Source organism: Eschrichtius robustus, chromosome 7 (genome assembly GCF_028021215.1).
Source record: "Eschrichtius robustus isolate mEscRob2 chromosome 7, mEscRob2.pri, whole genome shotgun sequence".
NCBI lineage: Eukaryota > Metazoa > Chordata > Mammalia > Artiodactyla > Eschrichtiidae > Eschrichtius > Eschrichtius robustus.
In genome coordinates, this window is record NC_090830.1 from 98696279 (window position 1) to 98721763 (window position 25485).

The following is a 25485-nucleotide window of genomic DNA, read 5'->3' on the forward strand; positions in this document are numbered from 1 at the left end:
TCACATAGCAGAATGGAATGTACAAAACATATTCCTTGATTCTTTTCAAACTTCAGCATAGGTGAATATTATTTTCTATTGCATTAACCTATCCTAATACAACTGAAAGTCTTTCCTTTCCTATAGGAAGTGATGGAAACACTTTTGAGTGGAGATTCATTAGCTGATATCAAGGAAACTATATACTTATCACATCAAATCTGGCTCCCTTATAACATGAAAGGGTTGACCAAGATCATTTCCAGGGCCTCTCCCATCTCTAGCATTTTACTTATTACCATTCTATGACTTTCCTATTACAGAGGTTATTGTAATTTTGAGATGCTGATTTGATCCCTGGTTCGTCAGTTTTCAGGTAATAACACTGTGTAATAGGTGCAGTCCGGGACAATTAGTTCTGTGTTAGACAGATGTGCCAGAAATACCAAGAATGAATATTCAGTTCCATAATAGGCCAGTGAACTTCACAGAGAGGAAAACTACTTCACAGCCACAACACTCCTTTAGCACACAAATTTATGCTGATGTTAAGAAAGAAATGGGGAAAGAAATCTGCAATAAAAGGAGTAGCTAGCTCAGTAAGACTCAACAATGCTACCGGCTGGGATGGGGGAATGGTGGGAGAAGTGGGGGAGATAGAGGAAGCAACTCTAAGATACTGTAAACTCTTACAGAGGCTAGCAACTCAGTAATATTTTTATAATAATATAAGAACAACCTGGGGACAGCATTTTCCTAAGTAAGAATAGCTAAGAAGAAAACGCAATTAAAACCATGCTTGTTCTTCATTTTTTTTTAAATAAGAGAAAGCTCACTTAGACATTAAAAAAATCAATCTCATAATAGAAGACATTCTTTTAAATTAAATAAATGTTAGTTTAGAAAAACTAACTATACTGGTCTTTCTAGTATCATCATAGATTCGTCATGGACCAACAGTGATCATGGGTATTTGAAGCCACTTCGTTTATAACATACTGAATATTTTATAAACATATATACACCAATATTAAAATGTATGAATGCATCATTACTTCCATACCAAAAATTATGAATTCCATGGGACTTCCCTTGTGGTCCAGTGGTTAAGAATCTGCCTTCTAACACAGGGGATGCAGGTTCAATCCCTGGTCAGGGAACTAAGATCCCACATGCTGCAGGGCAACTAAGCCTGCGTGCCGCAACTACTGAGCCCGTGCACCACAACTAGAAAGAAGCCCATGCACCGCAATGCAAGATCCTGCATGCCACAATGAAGATCCCACGTGCTGCAACTAAGACCCAAGGCAGCCAAAAGAAAAAAAATGATGAATTCCAACTTCACTGTAGAGGATTTGGGTAATATAAAAAATAAATTAAGGAAATGTACAGAAATGCCATCCAAAATATGACCAGGTGTAAAAATCTGTACTCAAAAAAGAATGTGTCTCTTAGAAGATAGTTGCTGAGGCAGTGAGGTAGAGCACACATCTGAGGCTCACATGGCACCACTCCCACTCCCCAGAGCGCACCCACTCAGCACAGTGAGCGTAAACTCTGGGCCTCTGAGATCCTGGCACCTCGGACTGCATCACTTCCTTCCCTTCCGGTGCTCCCCCTGCTGTCTTACAGTAATCAAAATTTCCCACACTCCCTTCCAGCTCAAGCCAACTTTATTACAAGAAGCTTCATGCCTAGACCAGCATCTCCCACTGTCTGTTTCATGGTGCTCTGTGGAATGTTGATAGGTAAAAAATGAAAATTACATGCCTCAAAAATGCCCTGGGTCAAGTTTGGGAAATGGTGAAACAAAATTCAGAAGATCTTATTAGGTTTCAATATGTCAGCATCCTTCAAGAGGAGGCTATGGAATGGCTATGTCTCAAAAATTTTTACTTGGGAAATAGTTTTAGAAACAAATTTGTTCTGTTTTGCTACTTATATTAGAATTCAGATCTTAGACAAGTAATGCTGGGAAATAGATTATACATTTGGGGTGGAAAAAAATCCTTTCCTTTCAATATCTTTCCACTTAAAAACAAATGAATGTAATGTTACGCCTGAAGGCATTGCCTTAAGGTTATTGATAAAGCCCATTGATAAAAGTTGAGCAATTGGCAGGTGAGTCACTTTTGATTAATCAAAATTTATAATTCGTTTCAGTCCTCTAACTTCAGCCTTTTTGATTTACACACTATAATTACAAGTATGTTATTATTATTTTTTTTCTCTGGTTTGGGGTATATTTATCACTGGATTTGGCATGCACAGTTTAATTACTCTACTTGAATATCAAATAAAAGCAAGTAAAAGATAAATGACCTGGGGCAATACTCTCTTTCTGCAATTTCAAAATAATGGATCAAGTAAGTTATCAGTGAAGTATACATTTTAGACTACTGCACACAATTGTGTGGGCTGCTTCTAAGCAACAGATTTACTGTTTTAAACACATTAAAGCCATTTCACTGACTATCTCTTTTTGTGGATCAGTAGTAATTATGCCTGAGGTATCTTTGATTGTTGTCAAGCAGTGATGCTAGCTGTTTTGTGAATTCAGCGGGGGAGTCGCGTTTGAGAGGTCAAGGTCTATAACATGTAACCTAAACTACTCTGGAACAAATCCAATGACCCCTTAAATCAGTTAAAAAGCATGGGGTCATTCTCTAGAATTCTTTTAGCTGGTGATCCCAAATCATCAACACATTAAACAGCTACCCTGTCCTCCTTCTCTTAATAGCTACTTTGTTCTTACAAATAGCTTCTTTCCTAGAGCAGGGAATGGCAATTAGGATTTCAGAGTTTGGTACAGCCAGCCAGCATTAGCATCTTGGCTTTGTGTGTTGAGGATTAATAACAGTAGCCATAATGATGACAGAAAATGATAATAGTTCTAATTGCTAATATTCATTTTAGGTTGGTGAGCAGCTGTTAAAACATCTCTTTAGAAGTGAAAGTTCAGTCGCATATCTTTTTCACCAAATAGGGAAAACTTTAATGCTAATTAGGAAGGAAGATTACAAATTCGAATGTCAGTCAAAGTGCACTGTAATTGTTCTTTATTAACTTTTTTTTCTCTCTCCACCTTAAGCTTCCTGGCCCTTAAGCTTTTTAACAGCTGACAGTGAAAGTAATGACAGGAGCCCCAGAAGCCTCCTGGTTTCCACTTAAAACAACCCTTTCCAATTCATTAAGGGAAATTTCTCATCTGTTTGCATTTGAAGAATGGGATCTGTTTCCTCAAAGGTGTCACTAACTGGTATGCCTAGAAAGTCACTGACTACTAGTAATTATTTTAAGGCACATGATATACTGCCAAGAAAGCCTTCCAGAGAATTGAAGTCTAGTCCATCACTTCCAAAATCAGCTACAAACACCTTCAGCAAATGACTTCTTGTTAAGCAAGTCCATCATTTCCTCTGTGAAATGAAGAAGTTAGAATTGGTCGGTGTTTCCTAAATTCTCCGGACCACATGAATCACCAAGGATATTACAGAGGGAATGGATTGTGATTGGTCTTCAGCCCAAACTCAGTATCAGAACCTCCAGGTCAGAGAATACAAAATCAGAGTCAGGGTTAAATGGCAGGAAATTGTTTCCAGGACCCTGGAGGGCAGGAAGCAGGGAGAGTGATCCTTCAAGACCACTTGGGCACTGACTCCATCCACTTCCATCAGATACGGATGGGACCCTGCTGATGCTGGTCACAAACCAGGACAGCCTGATACCTGTCAACATTCTCTTAAATCAGGGGTCCAGCCAGTGAATAGTCTCTCTAAACTTTCTCTGTAAAGGTCCAGCTGGTGAATATCTGAGTCTTGTTTCTGTTGTAACTACTCAACTCTTACTGCAGGGTCAAAGCAGTCATAGACAGTAAGTAAAGAAACGAATGTTGCTGGCTTCCAGTAAAACTTACATTTGAATTTCATATAATTTTCATATGGCATGAAGTGTTATTATTCTTCTGATTTTTTTTTCAACCATTTAAAAATACAAAAAACATTCTTAGCTCACATACAAAAATAGGTGGCGGGCTATTTGCTGAACCCTGCCTTACATGGAAATGCCAAAATTTTAAGGTAATGTCTTTTCAAATGACAACAGAAGCCACATGATGAAAGGACAGGAACAGAATCAAGTGTCACTTTCTCTTTTAGTCCCAGCAGGATCCCACCTGTCTCAAATGTCACCAGCAGCAGGGTATCCATAGGAGGAAGGGGCATGGGAAAGGTCCGCAGAGATAGACTGTGTCTGCTCTTGCTGGTCTAGCTACCTAACTTCCATTATGTTCTGTTTCCTTAACTAAATAAATCGCGAATCTATGAATGCATGCATGCATGTTTGTGTGCCTGTGTGTTGTGTATGTGTGTACGCACATGTGTGCGGTCTCTGCTACCAATCTGTAACTCGACCTGCAAAGTTGCAGTGCTGTTTAAAATACAGGTTTCCAGGCTCCTCCCTAGATATGTTTCAGTAGTTCTCAGGTGGTGCCCAGAAATCTGTATTTTAAGCTACTGCCCCAAGTGAGTCATATGATCTTATTTTTTTAGGAAACTAATATTGGAATCAAGGTCCAGCACAAATTGAAAGTTCACAGTATACTTTCTTGCCCAATCTTCTCTCGGGCTGCAAGGATGACCTTTTCTATCTTATACATATAAAATTGGTTTTATAAGTGATACCATTATACATACCAATCTTAATACTAAAAGGCAGGATTGTGGACCATGAGGTCCTGAAGCAAGAAAAGCTTCTAGAACTACTCAGATGTGATGCTTAGGGAAGAAAAAAACCAGAACAACAACAACAAAAAACATTCTAAGCAAGACTTGTTCAGGGAAAATAGGCCATAAGCAATCAGTCTATGGTGAACTGATATGACCAAAAGCAGGCAAGACAGAAAGGACTGCACTTTGCTGATACTTTTCGAACACTGGCAGTTCTGAACCACTGGGAAACTCAGTAGCACACAGAGCAAGTAAACCCCCAGAAACCCACAGTAATCAGAGATGAGAAGGCTCTGTCTGAGCAAAGAGGTTGGGCAGGCCACACGTCTATGACAGCCTTGCTCTAAACAGCGGCGACAGCCGCGAACCAAAGGGCAGCCTTTCTTGGAGTCAACTGTTCAACAGTATCTCCTGGCACAAACAGCAATCCCCATCAGAAGCACCATCTTGCAATATCAAAGACAAAGCTGGCTGTATCAATTCTGCTATGGGTCAAACATCTCAACAGGCTATTATCCCCTTCATCACCTTTTCTATTCCCAAACTTATACTCCCTTGAGTTTAATTTTTGCTATTTTTCTTCATGTTCCTCCCTGGTCCCTCTTCTTACAGGTTCTCTAGTTCAGCTTGGATTTGTTCTTCATGACAGTGTCATCCTGTAATTCTGATTGTTGTAGATCTCTCACCACAGTCAATTTCTTCCTTAAACCTGTAATTTCGTACAGAACTAACTTTTTAATTTGCTCAGAGAGATGTACTCACTTTTTTGATGCCTATTATATCATGCTATTTAATTATTATTAGAAAACAATTTTTGATGAAATCAATAATAAATTACAGTAATAGATAATACTGTCTCACTTTATGCCATGCATGTGCTACGTGCTTTATATGGATATCACATTTAATATTAAAACACAATAGTTTCCGGTATGACCTGTAAGGACATTGGAAGTCATCACTCTCATCCTCACAACAAGAAGAAAGCTGAACAAACTGATAATCAGTAATTTTTCTTAGAACTGAGGTCACAGGGCCAACTGCAGCCCTGAAAACTGGGGATGGGGATAAAGAGATTCACAGCAAAAGCCCAAAGGCAGAAGCCCCCAGCTGGAACCAGTATAGGTGGGAACACTTTAAGCCATAATTGATGCATTGCTAGAGGCTCACTGCAGACTAGCTTGAGAATTAAAAACTCCTTGAGGGTCCAGTCTTACAGGGGCCTCCACACTTTCCTGAGTTCTACCCTCTACCAGGTTCTAACCCTGAATATAAGTTAAAAATCCCCTGTGCTTCCCTCAAGGAAAGAGGAAAGTCCTCATTTTGAAATATACTCAGAACTCTCTCTCTTCTGTTTAACAAGACCTGCCCTCAGGAAAACTATTTTAGCAGAGCCTAAAGGAAGTTTTAATAAGGCTAACCAACCTCAGTGAAGAAAATAGCTCAATTCCAGCCCCCTCTAGCCTTTGATATGAGGGGAAAGAAATACCCAATTCAGGCTCACTAAAGGACTGAGACTTAATAACAGGACTATAGAATAACTTCCTCCCCTCCACACCTTACGACCTGTGAGGGTTAATTTTATGTGTCAACTTAACTGGATCACAGTTATTTGGCTAAACATTATTTGTGAGTATGTCTGTGAGGGTGTTTCGGGATGAAATTAGCATTTGAATTGGTGGACTCAGTAAAGCAGTTTGCCCTCCCCAATGTGGACGTGTATCATCCGATCTGCTGAGAGCTTGAACAGAACTAAAAGGCAGAGGAAAGAAGAATTTGGCCCTTCTTGCCTGACTGCTTAAGCCGGAGCATCAATCTTCTCCTACTGTTGGCACGCCTGGTTCTCAGGCCTTTATATTCAAACTGAATTACACCACCAGCTTTCCTGGGTGCCCAGTTTGCAGATGGCAGATTGTAAGACGCCTACGCCTCCAAAATTATATGGGCCAATTCCATATAACCTCTCTCTCTCCCCATATATATACATATATACACAAACACACACACATGCACACACACACACAAAATCTCCTATTGGTTCTGCTTCTCTAGAGAACCCTAATACTCCACTACATCAGTAGTGCTCCTGCACAGTAATGGGAGGTTACAGCTGAAAGAAGGCAAGTCTCAGAATCTACTTAAGAAGGAACTTCCAGGGAAACCCAAAGACAAGAGAGGAGGAGAAAACAAAAACACTAGAGGAAATCATAGCCTTTGACACCACCGCTACAGCAAACAGTAAACACAGTCCAACTCTTAGCCAGATAAACACAAAACGTCCCACTAAAGGTCTATCTACTTAGGTTCTTGTTACCCAATACATCATGTCTTACTTTCAACAAAAAAGTTACAAGGCATGCTGAAAGGCACAAACACAATTTGAAAAGACAAAGCAAGCCTCAGAACCAAACTCAGATATGGCAGAAATTCTGGAATTATCAGACAAGAAATTTAAAATAACTATGAATGATATGCTAAGGGTTCTTACAGAAAAAAGTGGATAACATACTAGTACAGATGGGTAATGGAAACAGAAAGATAGAAGCTGTAAGGAAGAATCAAAAGGAAATGCTGGAAAGTAAAAATACCATAACTGAAATGAAGAATGCTTTTGATGGGGCCCATCAGTAGACTGGAAATGACCAAGACAAAAATCAGTGAGTTTGAAAAACATGTAAAGAGAAACTTCCAAAACTGAAATGCAAAGAGAAAAAAATGAATGGAAAAAAAAGAACAGAATATCCAAGAACTGAGGGATAATTACAAAAGGAGTTGATTATTTTCTTATATTACATGTGTAATGGGAATAACAGAAGAAAAAAGAAAATTACAGAAGAAATATTTGAAGTAAAAACACTCGAGAATTTTCCAAAATTCACAACAAACACAAAAATCACAGATGGAGGAAGCTAATTGAACATCTAATAGAATAAATACAAAGTAAGCATATCATATTCAAAGTTCTGGAAATCAAAGACAAAGAGAAAAACCTGAAAGGAGGCAGAAGAATAAAAACACTATGTACAGAGGAACAAGGATAAAAATTACATGGGACTTCTCTTCATAAACCACCTGCTTTAAGCAAGAAGAGAGTAAAATGAAATATTTAAAGTGTGTGGGAAAAATGTAAAAGCCCACCATCCTGGGACTCTGTGTACAGTGAAATTATCTTTCAAAAGTGAAGTAGAAACAATGTCTTTCTCAAACAAAAACTGAGGGAACATGTCACTCAATTTTTTTGCAAATTGAATTTGTCATTCAATTTGTTTTCATGCCTTGCCAGAAATGTTAAAAAATAGTTCTTCAAAGAAAAGGAAAATGACACAGGTTGGAAAATGTCCACACAAAGAAGGGAAAGGTGTTAGACAAGGAATAATAAAGGTAAAATAATTCTTTTTCTTATTCTTAATTGCTCTAAGAGATACAGGTTAAAAATTATAATAGCTACAATGCATTGTTTATTATATCTCATGAATACACGGAATGCATGATAGTGGGATAAGGAGAGGAAATAGTCTGTTACAAGGTACTTGCACTACCTGTGAAGTAGTACAGTGCTACTTGAAAGAAGACTTGAACTAACTGAGAAGTAAATTGCAAACTCCAGGGCAATCGCTAAAAAAATATATATAAAAAGAAAAAAACTATATAATTGTTATGCTAAGAAAGGAGAAACAACAGAATCATACAAAGTGCTTAATTAAAACAAGAACAGGCATAAAAAGAGAGAAAGGAAGGAATAAGGGAAGGAAGGAAGGAAAGAACAAAGGCAATGAATAAAAAACAGTTAAAGGTATGGTAGATAATAATCCAAGTATGTGAATAATCACTTTAAATGAGAATGATCTAAATACACAATTAAATTACAGGAACTGTCAGAATGGATAAAAAACAAAACACAACCATATACTGTCTTCACGAAATCTACTTCAAATATAAAGACCCAGAGGTTAAAAGTTATGTGATGGAAAATGATATACCATACTAACACAAATCAAAAGAAAGCTGGAGTAGCTATATTATTTTTAGATAAATCAGACTTCAGAGCAAGGAAAATTATCAGGGATAAAGAGGGGTATGCATCATGATAACAGGATCAATACTCCAAGAAGATATAACAATATATAACAATTCTTAATGTATCAATATATGTGCCCAATAACAAAATATCAAAATACATGAGGCAAAAACTGATAGTACTACAAAGAGAAATAGATGAATCTACTATTATAATTGGAGATTCAATACCTCTTTATTGGTAACTGATGGATCCAGCAGGCAGAAATTCAAGAAGTATACAGTTGAACTGAAGAGTACCATCAATCAACTGGATCTAATTGACATTTACTGAATAATTCATTCAACAACAGAATACACATTTTTCTAAAGGTCACATGGAACATTCACTAAGACAGACCACATTCCTGGCCGCAAAACACACTTTAACAAATTCAAAAGAAGAGAAATCATATAAAATACGTACTTATAGTGGAATTAAACTAGAAGCTAATAGAAAGTTAGCTGAAAATTCCAAAAGTGTGGAGATTGAGATTGAACAATACACTTCTAAATAGCACATGGCTCAAAGAAGAAGTCTCAAGAAAAATTAAAAAGTATTTTGGTCTAAATAAAAATGAAACTACAACCTATCTAAATTTCTAGGATGCAGTGAAAGCAGTGCTTAGAGAGAAATTTATAGAATTTAATGCATACAGTAAATAAGAAAGATCTAAAATCAGTAATTTAAGCTTCCACCAGAGGAGACTAGAAAAAGAAGAGCAAATTAAATTCAAAGTAAGCAGAAGAAAATAAATAAGATTTAGAGAAGAAAACAATAAAATTGAAAACAAGCAAGCAATAGGAAAAAAAAAAAAAAAATCAATGAAACCAAAAGCTAGTTCTTTGGAAAAGATCAGTGAAATCCATAAGCCTCTAGCTAGGCTAACTAACAAAAAAGAAGACACAACTTTCTAATATCCGAAATTAAGTAGGGTACATCACTACAGATCCCATGGACATTAAAAGTATAATAAAAAATATTATAAATAGCTCTGTGCCATTAATTTGATAACCTAGATGAAATGGACCAATTCCTTGAAAGATTCAATGCCAAAACTCACACGAGAAGAAACAGACTATCTGAATAGGCCTATATCTATTAGGGAAATTGAAATCAGTAGTTAATAACTTTCTAAAACAGAAAGCATCAGATGCAGCTGGGTTCACCAAATGTTTGGTAAATTCTACCAAACATTTAGTAAAGAAATGATACCAATTCTATACAAACTGATCCAGGAAATAGAAGCAGAGGGAACACTTCCTAACTCATTCTATGATACTAGCATCACCCTAATATCAAAACTAGACAAAATATGAGCAAATTGAATCCAATAATGTATATAAAAAATATACACCATGATCAAATGGGATTTATCCCAAATATGCAAGATTTATTCAACATTCAAAAAAAATTGCTATAATCCATCATACCAACAGGCTAAAGAAGAAAAATCATATGATTATAATATACAGAAAAGCATTTCACAAATTCCAATACCCATTCATGACCCCAAAAAAAAAAAAAAAAGAAAGAAAAAACAAAACAGATTCTCAGTAATCTAGGAGTAGAGAAACCTACAAAGCATGCACCATGAGAAACTAGATCCTTTCTCCTAACATGGTGAATAAGATAAGGATGTTCCCTCTCACCACTCCTATTCAACATCATACTGGAAGTCCTAGCTAATATATTAAGAAAAAAATATATATACAGATGGGGAAAGAAAAAATGAAACTGTTCACAGGCTACATAATTGTCTATGCAGAAAATTCAAAATAATTGACAAAAAGACTCCTGGAACTAATAAGTGATAAGGCTAATACACAAAAGTAAATTAATTTCCTATATACCACATGAACAAGAGGAATTTGAAATTAAAAACACAATATTATTTATATTATCTAAACTACAGATATAGAAAAAGGGGGAATGAAGGGCAGAATAAATAGGTGGAGCACAGGGGAATTTTAGGGCTGTGAAACTGTATATCATATACAATACTGTAATGGTGGATACATGCCATTCTGTATTTGTCAAAATACAAAAGACCCACCAAAGAGTACAACACACAAAAAAGAACCCTTAAATGTAAACTATGGACTTTAGTTAATAGTCATGTTTCAATGGTGGTTCATCAATTGTAAAAAAAAAAAAAAAAAAAGTACCATACCAATGATAGGGTAAACTGTGGGTGGAGAGAAGGGAGTATATGAGAACTCCTTATGTTTTCTGTTCAATTTCTCCATAAACATAAAACTGAGAAATAAAGTATGTTAATGAGAAAAACAATGGTGTTTCAAAAAAATAAAAAGGGAAATCAATCCTATGAGGTAAGTACTGTTATTATATATTCCAGAAGTGAAAACTGGGACTTAGGAACATTACGTAACATTTCCAAGACCAAATAGCTAGTTAATTGTGGAAACAGGATTAAAACATGTTGCCAAGACTGAAACCCAGGCATTAGCACAAATATATAGAGATATATAAATACAACATACACACACACCGTTGACCTTTGAACAGCAGGAGTTTGAACTGTACAGGTCGACTTATACTGGGAATTTTTTTCAGTAAATACTACAGTATACAGATGCAGATGTGGAACCACCCATAAGGAGGGCTGACTATTGGACTTGCGTATCCATGGATTTTGGTATCCAAGGTGGGTCCTGGAATCAATCCCCTGCAGATATCAAGGGACAACTGTATGTGTGTGTGTATACACACACGTGTATATATATATACACGTGTGTGTATACACACATGTAGGATAACTATCTCTATTCTTTAGATGAGAAGCTAAGTAAAAAGAGAGAAAAGATATGTACACTGTAAAGCTGTAGACTGGGGGATTGCCATAAGCAAGTACTGAACTGAAATTGCAGGAAACTGGAAGATGGCTCCTAGAGGTTTTTATTCCCTTGTTATCAAGTAGTAATCTACAATAGTTCAGCTCTGTGCCTAAGGACTTTATACTGGAAAGTTAGCATCTTTATCAGTGTTCCCCTTCTTTAGAATATCCTTCCAAAGGTTTGGCCTTTGTTTTATCTCCCTAATGTGAATAAGGGAGACCAGAGACCTGATAGAAGAAAAATAAGTCTTATTCCTTTTCCATGATCTTGTAGCCCTTGGCTCTCCACACCTTCTGTCTTCGACCTTTATTTTGGGTCCTTGCGAATCTTCTACTTACAACCTCCATATCATCAGATAGTACTTATGAATTCTAGTATTTCAGAACGCATGGCTCTGATCTTTGCCACATTTGCAGTCTAGTTGTGGTGATAGCATCCAAACGTACAACAGAACAGTTTTGTTTCATTCGCTGAGTCACTCATGTAGCACATATTTACTGAAAACCTACTTAGACTATTCATTCAACAAATATTCGGGCTTCCCTGGTGGCGCAGTGGTTAAGAATCCACCTGCCAATGCAGGGGACACGGGTTAGAGCCCTGGCCCGGGAAGATCCCACATGCCGCAGAGCAGCTAAGCCCGTGCACCACAACTACTGAGCCTGCGCTCTAAAGCCCGCAAGCCACAGCTGCTGAGACCACATGCTGCAACTACTGAAGCCCACGCACCTAGAGCCCATGCTCCAAAAGAAGAGAAGCCACTGCAATGAGAAGCCCGCGCACCGCAACGAAGAGTAGCCCCCACTCACCGCAACAAGAGAAAGCCTGCGTGCAGCAACGAAGACCCAACGTAGCCAAAAATAATAAATAAATAAATTTATTTTAAAAAAAAAAGGATTGTTCAAAATACTATTTAAAACAAAACAAAACAAATATTCATTGGTTATGTAGTAAATGTTGGGCATAATTCTTATGCAAATCCTTGCTCTGCTGGAAACTTGGGATATAAGCTGAGACATATCCTACCCTTAAGGTATTTAGAGAAAATTGGGAAAAAGACAAGTTCCAGGCAATATAGGAGCAAGTATGTGATTCTGAAGCACAAACTATAAGAGAATTAAGGGACCAACAAATAAGATAAGGCAGTCAGTCAAGGCAAGCTTCTAAAAAGAAAGACTTGATTTTAAAGAACATCTTTGGAAGAGAAAAAATGAGTCAGGGATAGCCCAACTGCTCTCATGCTCACAATAACTAATGATTCTTGGAAATGTAAAGTAATTTGCACAAGTCATATGAAGCAAAGAGAATGGCAGAACAGTATTGCATTGCAAGTCTATTTACAAAACAAAACATGCTACCTTTATTAAAATAATAATTTTCTGTTGTAAGTAATAAAATGAATGGTAAGTCTTCCCAGAGAGCTAAGAAAAGCTCACTTATAGAATCTCATAGTAATTAAGGGCACACATAGGACATGAAACACACAGGATTTTTCTAAACAGCTGCAATCTCACTAAAGCCTTGGTGGGTCACAGTTCCCTCCTCATTAATACTGACTGGCTTCTGATGAACATTCATGCCTGAAATATTGCCTGCCCTGGTTCAGAGCCTTATCTACCAGGAAACAGCCTTGTAGCCACTGGCCTAAAAAACTGCATGATTCCTTCCCTGCAGGGGTGGTAGGTTGACTTGCAGTGGATTCTCGCAGGGGGCCGGTGGGGAGACTTGGAACTGAATGCCCACCTTACCCCCTACTCTAAGCTGTTTGATAGCTCTCTCCAGCCCAGACAAGCTTTGTATTTTGTGACTAAAACTGAAAGCCCAACCGGTTTTCTTATCTTTAGCTTCTTACTGTAAGTGTAAGTGGGCTTCTATTCTTCAATGATTTATGTCTCGGATGCCAACTGTGTACAAGCCCCTGAACTAGTTTTTTTTTTTTTGGCAGCTACAAAGATGCCTCAGATTTAAAAAAAAAAAAAAAAAGTTGAAAATCTTAGGTCATACTTTCTTTTAATCAGAGCAGTTTGTCTAATTCAGACCAGATGTTTATCACTCTGCTCTGTAAAAGGAATTCAAGGTTTATCTTGATCTGCTCCAATACTATCAACTAGCATTTTGTAAACAGGATCTCACACTTAATGCTAACTGATTCATCCTTTCACACAAATTCACTATTTGTTTGCAAACCCCACAAAGGGGAGCAAACCACAAATACCAAGCAGGCTTATATATTCTTATATGGCAACCACTTCAAGCACTCTCTACGAATGTTTTCTAGAAAGCTGATTTATTACAGATCGGTTTCCTAGTTGCAGAGCACATACGTTTTAATGAATTACTGGCAGCATAAAGTAAAATATACATATCCTGATGATAAAATGACTAGAAATGGCTTGTTTCAAAGTTTGTTGAAGGCATAAAATGGATTCCTGTCATAACAAATTAAAAATGCTGACTGGGAAAAACTTAATTACTCCCAGGGGAGGGGGGTGGGGGGAAGTCAAGTAAACATTTTCAGAAGGAAGCATCTCTTATTTATATTAAAAAAAAAAAAATAGAATGGGGGATGGGATACGTTTTTCATTTATGCTACAAATTTTCAAGATGTAATACAGCATAGGAATAAAAGATGCCAATTCCAGCTTCAGACTGGATGGAGTAAACTACTTCCCCATTAGCTGTATTACCAGAGCCTCAGTTCCCCCAGCTATAAACTGGGAATAGTAAAAGTACAGCTGACCCTTGAACAACATGGGTTTGAACCGTGGGGGTCATGCAGATTTCTTTCACTAAATATGAACTACAGTATTAAGTGATCTGAGGTTGGTTGAAGCTGTGGTTCCACATCCCCAGATACAGGACCGACTGAAAAGTTATACGTGGAGTTTCGATTGTGTGGAGGGTCAGTGCCCCAACCCCTGCTGTTGTTCAAGGGTCAACTGTCATAGTAGTTACCTCAGAGGGTTTTAAACAGATGCCCTTAGCCTGGCACAGAGTTAGCCTTAATAAGTTGAAGGTATTACTGTTGCTTTTCTCCACTGCTTACAAGTACCCAGTGAAAAGAAATACCAACATAGTACTAGCCTTTGCGGAACTTACAATCTGAAGTGGTAAAACTTCACAAAACTAGAGACCAACTTCAAGCAATGGACAAGCACTTATTTCTTCTATATAATGATAACTAAATAGATCTAGGAGATATAGGAGAAGGAAGTCCCTAAAGGGAGAGAAATGAAAAAGACTGAGGCTCAGAACTAGAAAAGTCTCTGTTGAGAATGTGATCATACAGAATCTTAGAGTTAGGAAAAAGCTGAAAAGTCAATGTTGTTCAAGCACCAAATCAATGCTTAAGTACCTACAACATCCTAACTAATCTCTTTTACACTGTAGCTTTTCAAATATGTATTTCTGTTCATACTTAACATTTTGTACTATACTTTGCCATCTGTGATATTTGCAATGGCTGTCAACTCAAAGTCACCTCTTCAGATATAACTTTCCTAAGCACCCTAGCTAAAGTAGTTCACCTGTCTTTGGCAGTCTCTACCATATTACCTTATTTTATTTCCTTCATACTTTTAGCAGAGTTTCCCAAGTGCTGTCATATCTACCCTAGAGCAGAAGTTCCCAGTCTCAGCACTATTGACATTTGGGGCTGAACGGTCGTTGTAAAGCTGTTCTATGCATTGTAGAATGTTTAGTAGCATCCTGGCTTTTATCCACTAGAGGCCAGTGGCAGCCCTCTGTTGCCCTCACTCAATATTATAACCACCATAGATGTCTCCAGACATTACGAAATGCCTGCTCAGCCCTTCAGATGGAGATCCCAGTAGGACTTGGGACAGCCAAAATCCCTGACCAGTCACCTCCAGCCATAAGGAGTTTTATTTGTTAACCTCAGTATGTGTGCAGGATAAACATTTTCCATATGTGTCAATTTGTGAAAGGGTTTGGTAAGTACTGCTGATGGACATCTGAAATTATGTTTGCATATTTAATGATTTTACATTAGTTCTTCAATTTAAGACCCACAGCAATATCACAAGAGGCAGAAACTGCTGTTACCCCAATTCGTCAATGATGGGTTAAATTTATTCGTCCAGTCTATTTTTAGAGATGGAGCTCCCCATCTTCTGAACACAGAAATTTGTGTCCACTAAGTTAAAAAGGAATCCAATACCCTCCCCCAAAGTCTTCTCCAGGGCAAATTTCTAAGTTACTTCAATTGTTTTCTTCCATTGTTTCCAGCAATATTGCCTATACTCTGCTGTGTCTTCACTATCCTATCCTTCTGGAATTTTTTTCTTTTTAATCATGTGCAAAACTATACATTTCTCCTCTGGTACCACATCTTAGAGGATCTCACCCGTTATTCCAACCTGTTTAGATATTTTGGGTCTTTGTCAGGTGTAGGGCCACTGGTTCAACTCAAGTGAGGAAGCTGAAGAAAAATGAAAAACTGAATATTTTGTAGAATGTGGAATAAGTTATATAAATAAGTAAAATATGTAATTTAAAGAGGTAGAAAGTTCAGGGTGAGAATGAATTGTATAAATGCTTACAGATCAAGTTATAGACCATTTTTCAAAGAAGCTGAACCATTTTACAAGCCCACCAGCAACATCCTAGAGTTGTAATTTCTCCATATCCTCACCAACATTTGTCACTGTTTGTCTTTTTTATTCTAGCCACCCTATTGGGTATGAAGTGGTATGTAATTATGGTTTTGATTTTCATTTTCCTAATGACTATTAACATGGAACGTGTACTTACTGGCTTTTTGTGTATCTCCTTTGGGAAAATATCTATTCACTCATTTTTAAAAATTTGTTTGTTTGTTTATTTATGCCTGCCTTGGGTCTTCGTTGCTGCTTGTGGGCTTTCTCTAGTTGCAGTGAGCGGGGGCTGCTCTTTGTTGCGATACGTGGGCTTCTCATTGCAGTGGCTTGTCTTGTTGCAGAGCACGGGCTCTAGGTGCGCGGGCTTCAGTAGTTGTGGCTCGCGGGCTCAGTAGTTGTGGCACACGGGCTTATTTGCTCCGGGGCATGTGGGATCTTCCCGGACCAGGGCTCGAACCCATGTCCCCTGCGTTGGCAGGTGGATTCTTAACCACTGCGCCACCAGGTAAGTCCCTGTTTATTTATTTTTAAACTTTTTAAAATTCACTCAGTTGTAAGTATTCTTTATATATTCTAGATACAAGTCTTGTGATAATTAATTTTATGTGTCAACTTAGCTGGGCCATAGTGCTCAGACATTTGGTCAAACATCACAGCATTCTGGATTTTTGTGTGGGGGTGATAAGATTAACATTTAAGTCAGTGAACTTTGAGACAAGATTAACATTTAAATCGATGGATTTTGAGTAAAGTAGATTACCTTCCATAATGTGGGTGGGCCTCATCCAGTCAAATGAAGATCTTAATAGAACAAAGACTGACCTTCCCCAAGCAAGAAGGAATTCTGCCAGCAGATGGCCATTGGACTTGAACTGCAACATCAGCTCTTCTATGGTCTCCAGCCTGCCAGCCCATTCTGTAGATTTTGAACCGGCTAGCCTCCACAATAACACGAGCCAATTCCTTAAAATAAATCTCTTTATATATATACATACACATCCTATTGGTTCTGTTTTCTCTGGAGAACTCTAATACAACTCCCTTATCACATATATGATTTGCAAACATGCTCTCCCATTCCACATTTACTTCTATAATAGAATAAGATGTGCAGATATTAATATTAAACTGAGAGTCTGTCTTTACGTTTTAATCTCTCCACCCTGCCACAAAATACACACACACATCTTTCTACTTCTTTCTCCCTTCAGAAGCAGCCATTTGCCCCATAGATGGGAAGACCCAAAGGAACCAGGGAGACCTAAACAGATAATTTTCCAAATTCAGAGTCCTTCAGTCCAGAGCAATTGGGAAAGAATGGGTTCTTTAAATTCCCTCCAGCTTGGCTTTGAATAGCAAGAGCCAAACCTAAAGGAAGGGAAGGAAAAGTTTAGTCATAACAATAGATTTCAAAGAGAACCAATAATGTTCCCGTCTGCTCCATCAATTTCTTTCCCAAAGAGTCTAGGTCTGTTTAGAATGATAAAAAGAGAGAGCTTCACAGCACTCCAGTAACTCATCAAGTACAGGACTTTTCCCTTGTATTACTCACAATTGGAGAGAATGCAAAGGAATCTGGGAAAATGTCAACATGACATGGTAACACCAAGGAACAGTTGCACGGCTAAAACAATGCACATTTAATCAGCCCTGGGGTACCTTGCAGTAACCAAAAGTGCCTGTGTTACATTAACCTCCTTTTCCAATGATGATCCCTGGACAGTAATCTGATATTTGCTTCTTACCATATTATCAAGATGAAAAAAGCTTTCTTTCCTTGCCTGTTTTCTATTTTTCTCATCATGTCCCTCTTAATATTTCAAAAAAGTCTAATGAGTATTATTTGTCTAAGATATTGTCAGGGCCATAATAGTATAAATATCCCCAAATGAAAACATAAAATGCCCCATCTAGGGACACAAACCAAAACAACCCATTATTTAGGCTCAAATGTGTCCAAGATCCAATCTTATAAAGTTGCAGACCCAAAGGCATAGAGCTCGTAAAAAGGTGGTGAAGCAGAGGTATTTTTCATTCTAAGACAACTAAATCCAATGTTTTAATGAGAGAATTGGACATGAAACAGATTTCAATATAAGCAAAGAAGTGGTTCTCATATGCTTTATTTTCCATTTAAAAATCAGGAGATTTAAATATAGCACCCATGTCCCACTTCTATTCATATGAAGGAAAAATGAGCTATACCAGTGGTAAAAAGCGAATTTGTTGGCTTAACTTGGTTCTTCAATCTGACATTTTCAATTTTCCTTGAGTTATCTAAACATTTTCACCCTTATTGGTGAAACATAACTCCTTCCCAAATTAATTTTCAAGCTCCTATGTGATGTGATAATAGGCAAATCTCTGCTCTGCCTCTCTATAAGAAAATGTTTTTATTTGTCATTTCCTTTAAAGATGTCACTGCAGCCCTGATATGTGGATATGTATTAAACATTGCGTTTATTTACAGTGACTTTTCCCCATTGTGTTTGGGTAGGTAATCACTGAAGGGAGCTATTTCTCAGGTGGAGATTAGCTACGGGTTGTTCGATCCGTCTGAAAAATGTAATTCATCTATAGAAACTAATTATGTGTACATAAAGGAAGAAGGAAAGTGTGTTAGGTTGCTATAGTAAGAAAAAAGATTATATCCTATTTATAATTTCACAGCTCTTTTCATTTACACGTAAGTACTTCCTAGGCTTTCAGAATAGATTCCAATATTTGACTAATTCATTCAATATAGTTTTCACTGTACTATACAGGATAGTATAGAGGTTAATGAAACCAGTTTATAAAGTCAGACCTTGCTATTCCCTACATGTGCCTAAAAATTCTCTTACAGTTTATTTTACAAACTATAAAATGGCTTCCCTAGCAAATCAAATCTGAAGCTCTTAAAATGATCTCATATTGATTAAGACTTAATCTGAGTCAGATATGAGATGAGAAGAACATACTATGGTGAGAATGAAGGTGAATAATTATTGAATCAATTATTCAATAATTAATCAATTATTCTCAGCCCTGTACTTCAATTTGTCTTGCAAAACACAACCTAAAAAAATGCTGGGATTGTTGCTCTTGATCTGGATAGACCTTTGGCCAAGAACCTCTTTATATCTATGTGTAAACACAACTTCTCAAACTAACTAGAGAAAACTTTCCTATGTTCCTAAAAAAGGCATGAGAGATTTAATATACAAAGGAAATATTTGTACTATGTGATATAGAGGAAACGGAGAAAGGGGCACTAAATTGCTACACTAAGAATAAGGATATTTGTTTCTGTTTTACAATCTCATAAAGAAGAACACATAAATGGGTACATCTACACTAGAAATTATGGAAGGGGGTAAGTGGGAGTGGGATGGGCAATGGCAGAAATGACTTATATAATGGTTTCTCTTTCAGCTTTAAAATAGGATGCCCCAAGCATCATTTATTTGTCCTCCAGTCACATGTACCCTCCTAAATCACTTTACCAATAACATTATGTTCGTTCCTCTTTCTATCTGCTTAAATTTTTTTTTCTCTCTTAGTCCTTGACTACCTTGTCCCTATTCTTTAATTTTTTCCCACTTATGCTGGAAGTTTTGTTTCATAATGAATACAAGGAATAAAGTAGTCCATAAGAAAGTAAATCAACATACAAACATCTAACCTCACCTGGGCTATTTTATCTAAATAATTGGTCTGTCCCTCTATAATCTACTCTTCTCACAGAGAGATATCATTAAAATATAACCCAGACCATGTCATTTTATGGCTTAGAAGCCTCAAAATCTTCCCACTGCACTGAGAACAAAAACCTTATCACAACTCCTTATCACAACCGGCAAAGCCCTCTGCCATCTGGCCTTGCCTATTTTCTCTAGCCTCATCTCACCCTGTTATAAACCTTTTTTCTGTTCCTTAAGGACAGAAGACTCATTCCTGGTTTAGGACCTTATGCCTTCTCTTCCCTCTGCCCTGTACAAATGGCATCCCATATCTGCATTTCGATCTCAGCTTAAATACCACCTTCCCCAGAGAGGTCTTCCCTTAGTAAACCAGTGAATACAGTGTGGCCATCTCACTCGATGCTGTTTTGATGCTATTTTCCTTACTTCTCATCTGTACTTTCCAATGGGACATATGATTTGGGAGGACAAGGCCCTGAATCCCCAGAGTTTGGAATAATTACTGGCACGTGGCAGATGCTGCATAAATATTTGTTAAACAAACAAGGCTGTAAACTTCTTTGTTAAATGCAATGATTATACTGTCTTCCTTTCAAAATAATCTGGGATTCTTTCATTTTCTTGTCGATGTTGTAGGAAAAAAGTTCATTTATTATGCAAGCAAATTTCCCTTTAATGTTATGTGACATTGGTATTGCTTTTGTGCCTCCAAATTTGCTTCACTCTATCTCATACATAATTTAATCCAGTTTCTCATTGTGCTTGTTTATTCAACTTGAGTTGAACACTTTCAAGCACTGGTTAGTATATTCATATGTCTACCTCATATTTTGTCTGTTTACTTCATTTGTGTATGTCTTCAAAACAAATGTGTGGGCACTTAATCATCTGTTTCTATTTTCATGCAGCTTTGCTATAGACTGTACTGTGGCTCGTGTAACACAAATTAAGGCATCTTCTGATTAGAAAATCTGACATAAAGTACTAAAATATTTCTTTGGTCAGTTATTTATAGAGCTATGGCTATTGTTTTGCAAAACATAGCAAATGCTTCCACAGCTGTGGAAAAGAAAGAAAATGATTAAAGGATTTCATGGGATTTTATTTTATTTTATTTTGGACGGGCTTGACTGGGGCCAGTAAATTTGTACTTTAGTTCATTTTGTTTAAAGAAAAGAAAAAGAAAAAGGTCATCAGAGAGTTCTTCAGTATACTCAACAAGGAAAGCAAAAAACAAAAGAACTCGGAAAAGCAGTTTTACATTTACAGCGGTTGCAAGTACAGTGGTTGGCACATTCAGAGAGAAATGCAGCCAGTATTTTTTCCCATGAATCTTTTATACTTGAACATAGGAATCAAATGTGACTTCTGCTTTACTTTGTGTTCCCATATAAGATGAGAGAGACCATTAAATCCTAGGAAAGCTCACTGTGATAAGACTCAAACTAAGAATTTGTGGATATAAACCTTTGACGTTATATGGACCATATAATTACTGGTATAGTTAGTACCTAGAGACAAAAACGTTTTCAGTATCTTTCCAGTTTCTCTCTATTATAGCGCAACTCCAAAAATTCTTCAGCCTCCTGAGACTAAAATCCATTGATCCCACAGTCACTCACTGGCCCTTGCTCCCCTTCTTCTTGCACAATCGAAATCCCAGGGTCAGTCACTATAATCCTTCCTTCACATGCATCCGCAACTCCCTATTCCCTCTTTCAACCACTCATCTTTTCCTGGCAAAATACCAATCCCGGTTAAATCTCATTCTGTGTCTACTTGGAACTTGCATCCAGGCAAACAAATGGGGCTGAAAAAACATACAAATGGGCTGGTAACCAAGACAGACTTAACGGTTCCCTCACTTTGACTAAACTTTAGACAGCTTTCTTTCTGACACTAGGCTCCTGATCTCCCTTTTCTTGGAGCATTTACTTTAGAAAGTTTTCAACTGTAAATTCTTAATTTGCCTGTTTGAGATGCAAATCTTCTTCCAGGCTGTTGGCACCGGTTGTTTTACAGCTCAGGAACGTCTTTCTCAAGGACCTAGGAGCCATTCCTTAGAAAAGTAATCAAGAAGAAGATAGCGCCTGTATCTCCCAGTCTCTATAGGTGGATAGGAGCCTAACTTCCGGAAGGGACAATCAGCAAGCACAGATGAACCAGTCACATTTACCAACCTCCTCCCTACTGGAGAACCACTGTTAGAAAAGGTAGATAGCGAGATATGAGCAAAGAAAGGGGGGCACGGGCCACGTGGCAGGAAACCATACATCTTGTGAACAACAGGGGTCCTGGAGACAGGCAAAGAAAGGCGGGAAAAGGCAGGAATCTCCGACGTTCGGATGTAACTTTTTGTCCATTACGCCCTCATTACAATAAAATTAACCTTGTAGATAAGAAGTTCCCCTTCATGCACTGACACCATGACACTTCCAATCAAGACTAAATAAGGACAAAAATCCCTCCTCCCCTCGGGAAGGTGGAGCTGGGATGAAAATCAGTGAATACGAGCCAAAACCCCTCCCTCGTCAATGAATATTCTGCCCAATCATTTTCACGCCCCATATAACCAGCTTGCCAAGGAAACTCAGGGTGGTTGTCTACCTGAGTCTGCCAGCTCTCCCCTTGAGAGCTTACTATTGCTTAATAAATCCTCACTTTGCTTTCTTGACTTCCATCTCATCTCTGAATTCTTTCTGAGACAAGAACCTACTTTCTGGTGACACCCCTACTGGAGTACTTTTCCACCAGCTCACTCCAGTGTTTAAAAATCCTCCTACCTTTTGGCCCAGCAGAGTAGAGTTTGATCTCTCTCTCTTATCGTACATCTTGAATGAACTCTTTTTGCCTGTTTAATTGAGATTAGGGATTGGTAACATCAAACAGGGCCTGAATGATGACTGTCAATCATACTGTGTCTTCCTAGTCCATTCCCTCTTCTATTTTTCTCATACCTTCTCCTCTGTCTTCAAACCTCTCATACCTCTACCCCATCCTCATCCTCAGTTGATGACCTTGCTTTCTAGATTACAGAGAAAATAGAAGATATCAGAACAGGTTTGAAAGAGTGCCAACCACTCCATCAGTCCCCACCCCCATCTGCCTATGTGCCCAGATACTCTGCCTTCTCTGTCTCTATAGGCACTAGGGACCCTATCCTCTTGTGTTCACTCAAGACACTGCTTGTATACACCTCCTCTCTTTTTCCTGCTTCAATATTTCCTATGCTTTATAGGTTCTGTGAAAAGTAAGCAACAGTGACACTTTCACGTTCAGGCATACAATTACGTGTGTAAAATATGCTCATATGCTAATAAAATACATACCCAACTGCTAATTCCTGTTATAAATTTGTTTATCTGAAGCTTCAGAGTAGCAATTATTACAATCTTGCTTTACACCAATTGAAATAAGAGATAAACACACAATCTCCCATTCTTGGAAGTCAAAGTAACAATATGTTTGCCAGAGAGAAAAGTTTTTCTCCCTCTATAGTTACAATGATTTGCACATTTCTAACTGTGTATAAATGTCAGATATACTGAGCTGCTTTTTATTTGAAGCCAAATATATAGCTCATGTCAGTGCTCAAAAAAATTTGAAAGGGCTCTCGGCAGTTTGTGACTTATTGCACAGCTGTGATGGGCTGAGTCCCATCTCAAAAAAGGTCAAGGGCTAAAAACAATTACCTCTTCAAGGACGTCAGCAAGCTTACTGAGTATCTCTTCAGGAAGGCTCTGGAATGTTGGCACACTGAAAAACAAGACAGAGATTATGTTGAAGGCATGCACAGCAACTCATTTTTATAAATAAAACAGCAACACATCTGAAAGAAAATACAAAAGCATTTCATGACAAAGAATCTGCCAATGAAGATCAAAGTAATAATTTAAGCATAATTTGATGACTAACAGGGAAAAGGCATGATGTACTAGAAAGAATTGGAGACTGGACAGAACCAAGTTCAAATCCCACTTATATTTCTTTGTGTGACCTTGGATGCCTCAAGTATAATTGGGATAAACCACTCTCTCCCTTATCAGCCTGCTCTCACCAAATTCATTCCAATTCTGTCACCTTCTCTAGGTCCCCCGACACACACACACACACACATACACATACACACACACGCACACACACACACACACACATACTTTTCTACAGGCCAACTGCTACCCATTCTTTAGGACTCAGCTGGATTGATGATATATTCAGGCCTGCAAGCATTCATTCAACAACACTGGAAACTTCCTACTCTCCCCAACAACTCCCAGCTAGATCATGTCCTCCTATTTATGATCTCTTTTATCCCTTCCTGCAACTATAATTAGATACTTAATCAGATATTTGTTACTGGGCATCTTCACTGCTAAAATCAAACTCCACGAAAATAAGAACAGTACTATATCTGTCTTGCTCAGCCCCTGTATTTTCAGTGATTTACTAATAACAACTCAAGAGCATGTGATGAATAAAGTTATGAAAGCATGGACATACAAATGCTTCCTATGACAGTTATAGGGATCAGATCAGATAGAATGGAGAACAGAGTCAGACTCATAGCAGACACTGAAATAATGTCTTCTCATCCTCTTATTAGGGAAACTCACTGACCAGCATATAGAAATACTGAATGATGTTGAATACACAAACCAAAGAAACTTATGTTATATGGATAATGCTGACTTTAAAAGGAAAAAAAAAAAAAAACAACTCATCAACATAAAATTCTTGAAAATCTACTCCACTGGAAAATCTAACTGGGATGTGGAACTAAATTCTGATTTAATCTTATCTCAGTGCTTGAATAGAGAAAAGACTATAAATGAGTGAAAATACATTTGTATGTATGATATCTGACTTATAGATCGATTGTTAGGTAAACTTGATCTTTAGATAAATTGCCATGGAGCAAAGTTATTTAAATAAGTTAGTTGAGTTGGATGAGACTTGTTTCAGGTTTGTTGCTATAGAACAACAGTTCTGGCTTGATTAGAATGATGCAATGAAAGAAGCCACGACATACTGTTTGGATATAAGCATGAAAGTTTTACTGTTAATTTGTCACTCTGATTCCCATTACTTAGTGTAAAGCCTATTGATAAAATCCTAAGGTTTTATGTAGAAGTATAACATTTCACCCAGGACCATGTTTCACCAGATTTACTGCTATGGTCTGAGCCACGTGGGTTTTAATTTCCAGAAGGCAGTCTATTTCAGCAGCTGGATGGAACACATCACAGCAAGAGGAAGACAGAGGAAACTGTTTCCATGAGCTATGCAGGTAGAAAAAATTAGCCCTTCATTGTTCTTTTAATGAGCTATATTTCAGTTTCTTCTGAGATATAAGAATAATTAGAATGTTTCTATCCCAGGGGCTATTTATGGAAAACACAAACTACAACTGAGTTTTTCTCATTTTATTATAACTGGCTGCCTTCTTCAGACAGCCCCATTACTTCTATGCTAAGTCTATGTCAAGCCACTCTACAAAACTTTCATTTTCATGAGCATTCTTATTCATGAGAAAAAAAATTAGTATTTGCTTGACCACATAAC

General features: G+C 37.6%; 1 protein-coding gene across 2 annotated transcripts in view; it reads right to left on the reverse strand.

Moving 5' to 3' along the window:
* The window catches only part of PRKG1 (protein kinase cGMP-dependent 1), a 1243975-nt gene that overhangs the window by 315393 nt on the left and 903097 nt on the right, over positions 1-25485 (reverse strand). For both annotated transcript variants that reach the window (XM_068548120.1, XM_068548119.1), the window contains exon 5: positions 23616-23679. In XM_068548120.1, the coding sequence (XP_068404221.1) occupies positions 23616-23679 (64 nt within the window). The remainder of the gene's footprint in view (positions 1-23615; positions 23680-25485) is intronic.